The following is a 13,151-nucleotide window of genomic DNA, read 5'->3' as shown; positions in this document are numbered from 1 at the left end:
ACAGAGGCTGGGAAGGGAGAGAGTTGCTATGACTCAGTGGTTTGTCTTCAAATTAAAACAGATATATTCCACTTTCTTAATTGACTCTCATTGTCTGTGAAGAGTGTATGTAAATCGTGTAGCTCAGTGAGAGCAAAAGTGTTGTCAGCTCAGGTTTTCTCTAAACAGTATAACAGACAGAAAGATGGTATTAACAGTTTCAAGAAGTCAGAGTCTCCACAGAAAGTCTGAAAATCCACAGCACCAGTCAGGTCTGCAAGAATTTTTCCAAAGCTGGGGCTCAGGGTGGTGTTTTCAATGCCATGAAATTGCTTGCTGATTATGAAAGAATTCACAAAATCTAACTGTATACAAAATCAAATCCCAGCTTCAGAAAACTAGATACAAGAGACTTTAAAACACATAGACTGTTCGTGGATTATGTTAAAAATTATAAATATTTGAATGTTTTCTAAAAGAAAGAAAAATGCATCACTTTGAATCATGGACTAAATTTACAAGGTTTATAGACACTTGGAAAAAATGACAGCTAAACAGTAATTCTGGTTACTCTATCCCACTCTAAAATCCATATATTTGCTGGATTTAAAATTAAAAAAATTCTCTCAAAGCATACAAAGAATACTATTTGCGTAATAAAGAAGGACTTCTTGACCCATTCCTTTTATATTTTTTAAGAAAGGTACTTGATGAGATGCTTTTCATTAGTGAGAAGGCTGAAATGACTTCAACCCATTTGTGTACCCTTCAGCTCTCAATATCAGGATTTTTCTTTCAGTACCTCCTCTTTTTTCTGCTGTATGGATTAATAAAAATGTTAATTCATTATGTTAGGATTTCTACTGCACTGTGTTCTGATGTTCCATCCTACAATGAATTTTCCAATTCCAAACATCTTTCTACTCAACGCGATATGAAACTATGCTTACAGAGGTTTTGTATGTCCATGAATTTATCCCTGAATAGTGGAATATGATGGAGCAAGGGCTAAAAGAAATCACCATTCTACCTACTTAAAATAGTAAAAGTAGGGTTGGTGAACTGTCAGGTGATGGAAAATTGCAAATGTCCAGAAACGACTGTTTGATTTGCAAGCTATAGGTAGCCACACATCGACTACCTGAAGAACCTCAAGAAGTAAGACTTTGACTGGCAGCTGAGAAAATTGCCATCAAGGTTTGGGCTAAAATTCATTAGTAGTCTAAGACCAAGTTAAATCAGAAAACAAAATTTTTCATTCTAGCTATTTTGAACAATTTTTACAACTGCTAAAAATATCCAAACATGCAAATAAAAAGTTATGGATTTAGTTGAAAATATTAAAGAAGTACATTTATTAACTCTGATATGAGATTTTACAGATGAAATTTTGAAGGCTAGTTCTGGAAAGGACCATTGAATTGTCATCTCTGACAAGAAGTTAAATATGTATTTGCCCCAACTGCTCATTTGGAGAAAAAGTTGTTGGCATTAATGGTTTCTTCTACTTTATAGAATTAACCAAGATACAGGATTATTTCAGATAATTTATAACATTTGGACTCCATGTCTGAGAGTATTGTATTTTACTGATTCAGACTAGGAGATGAGAAAGATCTGGAAAAGTATTCCAGCTGGAAACTCCTCAAAAATAGATTTGTGAAAGAATTCATCAGGTAAAAAGCATTTTCTTCCATCAACCTTTTAAAGCATTAAAATTGTAAGAAAATAAACCAATAAAATGTGTTGAAAAGAATTGCTCTTCATTTGGACAGAAAGAATTGTTTGCAATGAAGCTTAGAATTTGGAGGAATTACTCCAATGGTATTTAAAGATGACTGGGCTGATTCTCATTTTTAAACAACACACACAACACAAAAAAAAATGCATGTCATCCTTTTGTAACTCACAGACTTGGCTTGGACAGAGGCTGTTCCCATGTCATGTAACAACCATTCCAGAGTTAAAGAACCTTCTACAACTGTGGAAGTTTAATGCAATGCTCTTCTAAAATACCAGAGTTGTGAAAAGTTCAGTCCAGGGCTAGACCAAGATGAAAGGAATGGACATGAGATATAGATGGGAAAAAGATAAAAGGGAAATTTTTATTTATGAACACTAATATAGAGAAAAACATGATCAGTAACTTGGGGGTATTATATGTCTTCTATATACAGAAGTGGAAGGTTTAGCTAGAAAAAAAGGAGCAGAACTGGACAGATAATAATGTGGAGAAAATATAGTATCATAACTGAAACCTGACTAGAGCAAGATATTAAAAGATGTATTTTGTTTTAAAAAGACATATAAGGAAAGCAAAGGAACTGTCATAGCCTTGTTGATAAAAGAGGATTTATTAGACCCCATAAGAAGAGGCTGGGCAGAAATAGGTAATGGTGTTGAGTCATTATGTACTGAGCTTGGAGATGTTTCAGGCAGTAAACTGAATGTTACAGGCCACCTGATCAAAAAGAACAACTGGACTGTGAAATGACTGAGCAAATGCAAAGACATGTAAAAAGAGTGGAACAATGGTAAGTCAGCAGTAACAGAGGAAAAAGACATGAAGTTTTGGTGACATGCCTCAAACTCCTGCCTCTGTGGACAAAAATTTCAGGCTGCAAGAGGTTAATGAAATGGCCTTTTATTTCTCTTTTCAAATATTTTTTTTTTATTCAACTTATTTTATTAATTTGCCAGGATTTTCCACAAAGGAAAGGCAACTCAGAGACAGACAACAGGGATTTAACTTCTCTGATTTTCTTGTTTTCAGTTAACAAGCTTGCAGGATCATCAGGCTATTCAGCTCATATGAAAAATATTACATATAAACCCTCAGTTTGAAATACTATATCAATTAAATGGATGACTTCTTCAGAGTGCCATTCCATAAATCAAGAACTCAACATGGTGAAAGTTGTATGGCTGAACCCCTTTCTAACATGTAAGTTATTTTTAGTAAGAGTCAGTCTAGAGAAAATTTAGTTATTATTCTGTGGAGCTCAAGAAGTTCTTAAACTCAGTAATATGAATGAATGCCCAAGATCTGGGCCAAATCCAGCCTCCCTAGCCTCTTTTTCATTTACTCACTCAATCTGTCCAGGTTCAGTAGGTCAATAAATTCCAGTGGGACACAGGCCAAGAATTTGGCTTAGAATGGATTAAGTTTCTAGGCAAATCTAGAGATCATCCACACAACCTTTGCATTCAGAAAGCCTCGCACACGAGTGGTCAGCCTACTAGCACCAATAAATGCTTAAATAAAAAGCATATTGGTAACTACAGTCTGGTTAAAGAAGAAGTAAAGAAGATTAGCTTTGTGGGTGTTGTTTTTTTTTTGCCAACAGAGAATGGGACTGTAAGCAACTCATTTTCAGGAGCCAGTACCTCCCTTTAATGTAGCAGGAGGTCCCATGGCTGCATTCTTTCTCTTTCCTTGCTATCTCCAGGCTGTACACAGTCTGTTTCTGCTCACTTTTGCTTGGCTGAATCAACCCTTGACATCAGTCAGAGGCAGTAATTCAGCTAGCCATAATATTTAACTCATGATTGATATATATGAGGCAGAAGTTATGGGCTGGCATTTCCATCTCTGTGTGGCTTGTGGTCATCTACAGGGAAAAGATCTGCCATAAGAGGTAACGAACATTTGGGGCCGTAATGTTCTGATGCATTCTGTCAGGCAGCAGAAGGCATGAAGGCATATGCAACTCTAAATTTCTGTGTAGGTTTGGGAGGATAACATTTACTATGTGCTGATAAGCATGGAAGTTGTGATGGGGAAGACAATGACTTGTGTCGTATTAAATAGCATAAAATTTTTACTCCAACACAGAGAACATTCTAAGATACAACATGCTCTCAGGTAGAAAAAACCTGAAAATAACTATCTCAATCTAGCAGCCACAATAAAGTGATGTGGATTTGACATATATTATAAAAACCTCTCACAGAAAAACATAAATTGAAACTAAATTATAATTACCCTTTTTAATATTAAATGGAGGCTTTAAGTAAAAAAAAAATGGTAAAACCACAATCAAATATAATAGCAAAGAGAAAAGAGACACTGAGACTGTGGATTTTGGCTAGAAATCAACATAGTAGACATCAAAAGAGACCTATAATATGCTAGAAATATATCTAATGCAGTTGTTGTTAAACAGAGCTATAAAAGTCACTTATAAAAGGCAAATACACATAAAGTATCAACTAAAACAATCCAAAATAGAAATCTGAACATGAAATGCTGTTTCTAAAAGTTCTAAATAAATCCAGGAAGAAAAGATAGAGGTCACAATACATAGATCAAAAGGTCTGAACATGTATAGGAATTAAGCAAATTATTAATCATAATTAACAGCTTCAACCACAATTATCTCAAAAAATTATGAGATACAGTTCTTACTTCAACTATCATAGTGGTTGTTCAGAACAGTTCACTTGATATTTAAGTCAAAGAACTGTAAACCCCAAGCTTACTTGCAAACTGTTTAAAGTCATTACTTGTGACTTTACCCAGAACCATGTTATCATTTACAGAAACAGAATGGTGGTTCCTATCACCTTATTAGTTTACATTCAAAATGACTTTTTAGTAAGAGTGAAAAAAATTATCCGATCTCTATACACAAGTTGCAAACATTTAATGTAAGCCTTAAACAAGTCACATGAATATTGAAAGAAAACTTGGAGGTGTTTGAATTTTGATGTTCTTTCTGTGTTTTTTTGTTGTTAACTGTTGTCTTGTTTATTGGTTTGACAGTACTGAAAGAATATCTTGGTTCTGAACTATGAAAGCACCTGGTGATGTAAAAAAGTCAAAAAGCCTAAGGTCTATCAACTCATTCAAGCTCTAGGAAAAGGAAAGGAGGAAAAGAAACAAGATGGAGAGGCAGAGTGAAGGGAGAGGAGGGATGACAGCTCAGTAGATTTCAAAATTTGATGGCTAATTAGAGGATGACTGGGAGGTGAAGGAGGAAACAAGGGAGGAACTTAGACATGATAGACTATAAACTTGATTGCCATTGCAATTTTTATTAATGCTGATTTTTTTAGTTATGATGACTATATTGACATACAGGATATAATAAGTATAGGTGAGTTCTAACACTATTTTTTGTCACTACTATGACTGACAATATACTGTGACTATATACTTACTTTTGCCTTGTAGTAAATGGCACCATGTAGTGATTGTTCAGTGTTTATGTTTGACTGTTCAATGTTTTCTATCAAACATCAACTACAAACCCATTTTTGCTTAGTGTAAAACATAGATTTCAACAGATTCTTTGAGGAGAGTAAGGCCTAGCACATCAGATGAAGTTCCTTAGGAGCCTAACAATGTTGTCGGAAAAGAATAGTAAATGAACAAGATTTAATGGGAATTTAGGAAAGCATGATTCATAATAACATGACAGACTTGCTTGTACCAGAAATCATGGAGTAAGAGACAGAGGTTAATATTTGCAGCACCCCATAACCATTTCAATTTCTACAATGGCTAGGGCAGGGAGTAAGTTCTTTTTCCAAGATAAAGAGCAAGCAGGAGATACTCTAACTCATTCTGTTAACACATCTTGGGAATAGTTACTGTTAAGATTAATGCCTATTGTTTAATTGACTATCAGTTATCAATAGAAACAGCATGATACAGGACTTTGACTCAGGTGGAATGCTTAATCCAATATGTCACTGAGAAATACCTAAATGCCAAAGTGGCACAGCTGGGCCCCAGCCAGTTACCATCATGGGGAGCACTGGGGAGGAGGGCTGGAAGTGTATGCTGTGAACATCCAATCTTCAATTGCAAATAAAAGACTTTCTGTGAAGCTCAGACATGTCTGGCAGTAGCTATGACTACTGACCATCTTCATTTAACATTTACTGCTAAGTCTGTTTGAATTCAGACTTAGAATTTGTTTCAGCAAAGCACATTAATGACTGCAAGGGTCCTACACTTTCTGCCAGTGGAGACAGATGAGACACCAGGAAATGCAAGAGTCCACCTCAGTTTCTGTTCCAAATGTACTTATTCAGGATTATGTCAAACGTGCTTTTCCACAGCAGTTTCTAGAAAATCATTCTCTGACCAGCTCCTGTGGAAACCAAAGCCAAGCCCAAAGAACAAACCTAACAGGTTTTCCAGATGCCAGCTAGGAACAAACAGATTTCTCAGTCTCTGTCTCATTTCTAAGCAGTGCTGTGGGATAACACTACTGTGAAGGTGATAGCTACACAAATCAACCATAATCTCAATTCTTACTAAGGAACACCTTGGAGCCTTTTTATGTGATTTGTCTTCATGTGCTCAGTTCTTCCATCATCTGAGTATCACTCTCACCTCCTTCTCCAGTCATCTGCCATACTACTTCTATTTTTTTTCACACAAATACTTGTTTAAAAAATATGCTTACTTTACGAAGTTCAGAAAAAGAGTTACCAATCAGTCCTTTCTAAATGCAGCTAGGCATGAACAGGCCTTTTCTTTCATGCCATGAGCATTTCCTGACTGGCCAAATTCCCTTCTATCTACCAAAATCTTTACCTTCATTCTATTACTGGCTGAAACAGAGCTCTGTTATAATTGCATGCATGCAATTTAATAGTTCTTAGAGGAAACCAGGAAAATATTCAGCAATGTAGACTAAGGAATAAGTGCTTCAGTTAGTTAAGTGCTTTTTTGATGTTGTCATATACTCGTATACAACAGTATATTAATGTACCTCTTCAAACATTACAGGTAAAGTTAAGGAATATATTTTAGTAACACAGACTTTCTGAGCTACTTCAGATCCATAGTTTTCAGAGTTACTTTGCTGGTTTCTCACTCTCCTAATCAATAGGCAGCCACAAAAGAGTGAATTGTCAAGTTACTACTTCTAACAAGGAGTCATCCAGATAGCTCTGTGCTATTACTCCTCTCTCTGCTAAAATGTTCAAGATACTCATAACTCTGTGCATTCATAATGAACAGTTCAACTTCTCTAAATGTCTAAAATGTCTTGCAACACCTGGAACAAGAGTTCCAGATTAAAAAAGTAATTTTCCTTACTTTTGAAGAAGTGATGCAACAGTGCAGAAAATAAGGGGAAGTGTAACTATTCCTACCAAACAGCAAAGCTGTTCTCCATGATTTGAAACACCTTGTGGGCTCTAAATAAATCATCAGTGACAGAAGCCCAAAACACTTGGTTTCACCTGTATCTAACTCAGAAAAGGTACCCCTTCTATTCAGATACGGATTTAGCCAAACTGATCTATTCTTTTGCAATTCTGTGCTTGGATCAATCCAATTTGCTCTTCCTTGGTCTGACCCAGATGCCACTCCATAACCTACAGATGGTTCATTGTACTGTATCCCATCTGTTAAATAAAACACAGTAATGAGAATACATCACTCCAATATTCCTCACTTTACTTTGGTTTCCATTCTAATCCTGAACACAGCTGAAGGTCCTGGTCCTTTCAGTGGTCCATGACAAAATTGTCTAAGAGAAGACCTCTTCATTCTGCTTCTCACAGAAGATGGATACATCAGAGCCTCTATGCCCAAAAGGTGTCAGATTCAAACTTGAATGTATGGAACAGAGATCTCCCAGCTTCAGCACTCACTTTTACCGCACATTGTTGTTTGCTATGTTTAGATAGAGATAAAAATATTCATCTTTTTTTAAAGCAGCTTAGCTACCAATGGAAACACCACAGCAGTACATTCCTAAATAAAAAAATTAAATCATGTTGTTAACATATAAATGATCAAGTCTTCAAGGAGTGACAGTTCTGTTTTGAAAGACTTTCTAAGTTTAGCGTACTATACTTCAACACTACAGCACATACAGTGGAAACTGTTAAAATAACCCTAATAAATTTGAACTAATAACACAGAAATGTTAATAGTGTTCATGTATAAAGAAAATTATTTATATTTTACTAAAAGTTGGGATTCCTTAGGGCATATAGTTATACAAAATAAATGTAAGTTTGACACATAAATCATTAGTTATACCTGGAAGAAAAGTCTGTTCTCTGAAAAGTCAGTGCAGTGCAAGAGAATTTTTAGTTATTTTACTAAGAAAAAAAATAATTCTTAAGCCCAGTTTGTCTCTTAAGATAATATCTTTATGCAGAAAGGTGGTCCTATTTTTCAGGAGAAGATGGATGATAACAACAACATTAGCCAGTTTTCTTAGTAAAATCTTGGCTTTCTCAAAATCAAGAGATTTTTTTGGCATTGAATTATATTAAGAAAGACTTCAATGCCTGAAATTTGGAAGAGAGAAATTTTCATGCTTTATTGAATCTAATTGGTGATTGAAACTCTTTGTTTTGCTTTTCATTTATTTTATTCTCTACTTTTGTGAAGCACGAGTTACAGAATAAGAAAAGGCTAACAAATGCTCTAGAACCAATCAATGTTATGAAATTAATAATAATACAAAATGAGCATGTAAGCTTATGTAGTGTCTTTCATGTAGAAGTATCCCAAGGCACTTCGTAACAGAAACTCAATAAGGAGTGCAAAAGTGCTTTGTCAGATAGGATAAGCCAGGGGAAAAGGGGAAATTAATTAAGCATGGATTTAAATTTCTCAGCCAACATAGCATTTAGAACCTTGGTCAGAAAAGACAGTGGTTCCAATATCTGTATCCAGGGAACACAACAGACTATTTCAGTATTTAATTCTTGAGGAATGTTCAATAGTTTACCCACAATAATATGGATATGACTAACAGGAATGCAGTCCAATGGCTGCATTTCCAAAGAGCAATCCCTGCCTCTCTCCCTCTACTTTTTCATGGACAAGTAGGTCCATAGAAGTTGATCACCTGACTTGTATGCCAGTCACTTGACTCTGGAGATACCAAATACGGAATTTGGTACAGCAGAAATTACAAATACCACATTAAGGATGGGATAATGCTTTTCTGTGCTGTTTAACTCACTGTTTTAAACCAATGTATGTTTCCTTATGGAGGTAGTCCACATCTCTGACAGAGTGATCTGCTACACACTAGTTCCTAAGACAGCATGTGTTTCACAGGGTAAAATAAAGTTGCTTGGGAAAAACTATAGCAATAGATAATACATAAATCACAGCTTCCCTGATGTTGCAGAAACTTGCACATCCTCTATTTTTCAAACATTTTTCTCTTAGGAACACATGGACCATCCCTTTTTTGGATGGCTGCCTCTTCGGATTAATGCATCCTTCTGGTGCATAAATTAGCAATGCACAGAGGAAAAAAGGAGAAGCACTAAATCTCAGGAAACTGAAGCCATACAAAAAAATGAGATTCACAGCAGAGCTGAATGAGTGACTCACCATGAATAATTTATCCAAAAAGTTAACCTACACTTCTGTTCATGGAGTAGCTATAAGAAGCTTATAATTTCCTCAGTTTTATTATAAAACAAAACCTTAAAATATTGTAAGTCTTCACTGTAAATAACTTCCTGTAAATATTTCATGTCCTATTTTAAGAGATTGGGCATTTTTGGTTGATCAAATAAATTACATGATGGTGTTTCTCTTCCCTAGATGGATGAACCCACAAGCACATATTTTGGATGCCTGCTAAAGCAGCTCAGTAACGTGATGAAAAGTGAGTGTAGGGAATATAAACTAATTTACAAAAAAACTCTAAAGATCTTTCTGCAAAAATTTTTTCCAGTATTTACACTGAAGCTGTATTGAATTGCAATTCTGATTAATAACTCTAGGAATTTGTAGGTACCTCCAAATATTTTCTTTCTTGAAGATTTGGTACAGAATAATCTGCTAGTCTTTCCAGGGTTTAATCTAAGCTTTTGGATCAATGATTAAGATTTGGTGCATGCATAGGTAGATTAAAGTAGTAATGTTGAAATTTTACTAGATATTTGCAGTCTGAAATATCCTTGTGCAGTTTGTGGTTTTTGAGTGGACTGACATTCTTTGTGCAAGTTTGGGAAATACTCCCTGCTACTTCCATAAACTATGAAACCTCAACAAATACTTAAGGAAGAATGAGCCATTAGTGCACTTAGAATTTACAGGAGTGTACAGATCAGTTTTGTAAAAGCCATCTAGTAAAATATATTAATAAATCTTGTAATGTTCAGATATTGAAATACTATAATACATACGACAGGAAAAAGACTGAAGATCTGAATATTCACCAGAAATTATTTAGTTGTGTGCCCTGACACAGGCTGAAAATAAAGACAACATACCAGAATCCTGCCCACTTCACATTACGTTTGATTATGCCTGCATAATTATTGCTAAAATTTTGCTTTAGTTTTTTGTATATCTAAAAAGTGAATCCACATAAATTATCTTTTTTTCAGATTTATGCTTAAGCTTTATAAAATACATTTGCTTGATTTTTTATTTTATAGCAGTAGCAGTGGTATAAATTTATCAATATAAGAAAATAAAACTGAAAAAATAAACAATGTAAGTTCTTACCTGAGCTCTTGAGCTATAGAGTCCACTTGAACTGTTAATAAAAGCAGGAAAGAATTAATTAGTTTACACTTGCAGACTTGTGCTTGCTGCAGCCTTGCACCTGCCTATCTGTAATGACAGAGGAGTGGCTATCAAAACACAGGTGGTTATTTCATGCTAACCACAGGATTGTAGCTACTAGTGACAAATGCTGAATGAAGGTGTAATCGTCGCAGTTATTTTAGGATGCATGAGACCTGGAGTATGATGTTCAGTGAAACAATAAGGAAAATAATAAAAAATAAAAGTAAAATCAAAGATCCTTGTTTTTTTCTGAAAAATAGAATGCAATATCTCTAATTTTCAGAATTTAAAATCAGTTTGGGAATTGCAAAGGCTGGTGTTTACAAATTCCTGCCCACACAGGAGTATACAGCATATTGACAAGGTCAACAGGTGTCTCTAAGGATTAGTCATATTGCAGAGGCAACTTTTGTTGTTTTCACTTCTGGGGAAAATGCTCTTGATATATTAATTGGTATAAGAGTATATGCACATGTGTAAAAACATGGAAAAAAAAATTCCATAAGCTTTAAAATTGTGTTATTAGCCTGTTGAGTGAAAGGGTATGAAACCCCTATTAACTACAACTGAAGTTTGCTATGCCAGCCAAACTCTTTTAACTCACAGTCCAAACCAATAGAGAAGACATGCCCTAATGCTGAGGTGTGGATAACAGAGAAGTTTACAAGTTCTCTGTTTGGTACTTTTGAAATATATATGAATTGTATATTAATTTCAGTGATCACCAGAGATGGTTGCATCAAAGTTTTGGTATGACAGTGACTATGATTTTTAGAAAGGTTTGTCTGTATTTATCCCCTTATCTGCAGTCAGGCTGCAGCACTTCAGTGCTTTACCTCTGTCTTTCCCTGAGTGAAGTCTAGCACTTTTTGCCCCTTTGATCATTTAAGAATAGAGAAGTAATGCCAAACCACTCTAATTTTTCATTCTGACCATAACTTGAACATGAAGACACAATATTAACTATTCAAATTAGTGAGTTGTGACAACAAATAGGAGTAGTCTGTCTTGTACAATCCTGAGAATAAACAATTCTCATTAAAATTAGAGTGAAGGATGGGCTCTTTGTGCCTCTGAAAATAGCCATAAGCAAAAATATTCACAGGGTAGGCAAAACTTTGACATTTATTTTTAAGTATATCCATTTTTCACTTGTTATCAAGAGTCACAAAAAGTGTTATGAATTAAAATAAAAAGTTATTTTCCTGGAAGGGCTGTACTGCTAGTCAATCATGTTTTCCAGATGTAGAGATCATTAAGGGCCTGTTTATCTCTCTGTATTGCATTTCCATCTGTTCCTTACAAAAAGAGGGAAATACAACTACGTCATAACTTTGCAAATGAAACATGAGCACCAATACTTAAAAACTCCACAAGATTCTCTTCTGCCACATACACCTGAAGCTTTTGATTAAAGAAAATTTACCTCTCAACCATTTACACAACAATTTTATAGATAATTAATGGCAATGGACAGAAAAAAAACATTCAGGTGGCTGAGACAAAGTCTTGATATACAATTTTTTAAAGCATCCATTCAATGTTGTACTCACTGTGGAAAATAATTTTGGGCTTTTTTAGTTTTGTGGGGGTTTTTTTTGGTTTTTGGGGGTTTTGGAGTTGTTGTTGTTATTGTTTTGCATAATAAAAAGTGTAGCCTTTATTGTCTTTGAAAAATAACTCAAAGAAAATAACACCAGTGGATTTTTTGGCTTTTCTGTATACCATAGCTAAAACCATTGTGCCTCTTAATGCCAGCAGTCTGTGTCCTGCCCTGATTAAAAAAAGCAGCCGTAAGGAAGCTCCAGAGTCTCTCAGTGCACATTAAGGACTGTACACAGGAACTATGATATTTCATGGTGTTCTGGGCACAGGGTCGTGGAGTGTGCTTGCTAACTCACCCTTGGTTCCTTTGGAGCGTGTGCGCAGCTTTTTATTTTCCCCATCTGCATCCATCTGTAATATTAACACAAGGTCTTTAATTCATACCTTTTGCCATTGAGGAAAAAAACCCGCTCCAATGCTTTTTTTTCCACATTTCCAAAGGCTAGACAGTAATAGAAAAAAAAAGAATAATCATGCCTTATTAATCTTGTCAAAGAGATAAAAAGCCATCTGTGAATATCTAGTAAATACCTAGGAGATACCTTTAATGATGCAGATTTGTTTAATAAAGTGATAGTTATGAGTGACTCTGTAAGGTTTAATGACGAGGTCTACAGGTGTTAGCTGAAGGCATAAGGTTAGAAAGAGTAATGCTGCATGAGTGCTGCTTTCAGCATCCACCTCCTGAAACAAAAGGTCCCAGAAAGCTGCCGTGACTACAGGAACTCTGCATTTTCATTTTAACTGAGGCATAGCTCTATAGCTATGTTGGAACCCGCATTTCTGACAACTTCATCCTTAAAACATCAAACCTTCTTGCTTGACAATGCATAACTACATATATACAGCTTTGAAAATCTTCAACTCTTAATCAACTAACTACTACTTTAAGAAGTTTTGCTTGAAGAGACAGTGAGTTACGGATTTGTAGGAGATTTTTTGGGAGAATGTAGTAGTGTCCAGATTTGTATTTTACATGAAATAAAACCAAACCCAAACAATCAAAAAGCCCAGACCCCCCAAGAAGTCAGCTGATGTCATAAGTTTT

General features: G+C 35.2%; 1 protein-coding gene across 2 annotated transcripts in view; it reads right to left on the bottom strand.

Annotated features, from left to right (window-relative positions):
* ST18 (ST18 C2H2C-type zinc finger transcription factor) overlaps nucleotides 1–13,151 on the bottom strand; it is a 164,526-nt gene that overhangs the window by 53,364 nt on the left and 98,011 nt on the right. For both annotated transcript variants that reach the window (XM_041473671.1, XM_041473669.1), the window contains exons 4-5: nucleotides 12,400–12,454; nucleotides 10,436–10,466 (exon numbers count right to left, since the gene is read on the bottom strand). In XM_041473671.1, coding sequence (XP_041329605.1) covers nucleotides 10,436–10,466; nucleotides 12,400–12,454 — 86 coding nt within the window. The remainder of the gene's footprint in view (nucleotides 1–10,435; nucleotides 10,467–12,399; nucleotides 12,455–13,151) is intronic.

Source organism: Pyrgilauda ruficollis, unplaced genomic scaffold (genome assembly GCF_017590135.1).
Source record: "Pyrgilauda ruficollis isolate IOZ18807 unplaced genomic scaffold, ASM1759013v1 scaffold30, whole genome shotgun sequence".
NCBI classification, from domain to species: Eukaryota; Metazoa; Chordata; class Aves; order Passeriformes; family Passeridae; genus Pyrgilauda; species Pyrgilauda ruficollis.
Note: the sequence above shows the minus strand (reverse complement) of the source record. Positions and strands in the feature narration are given on the sequence as shown.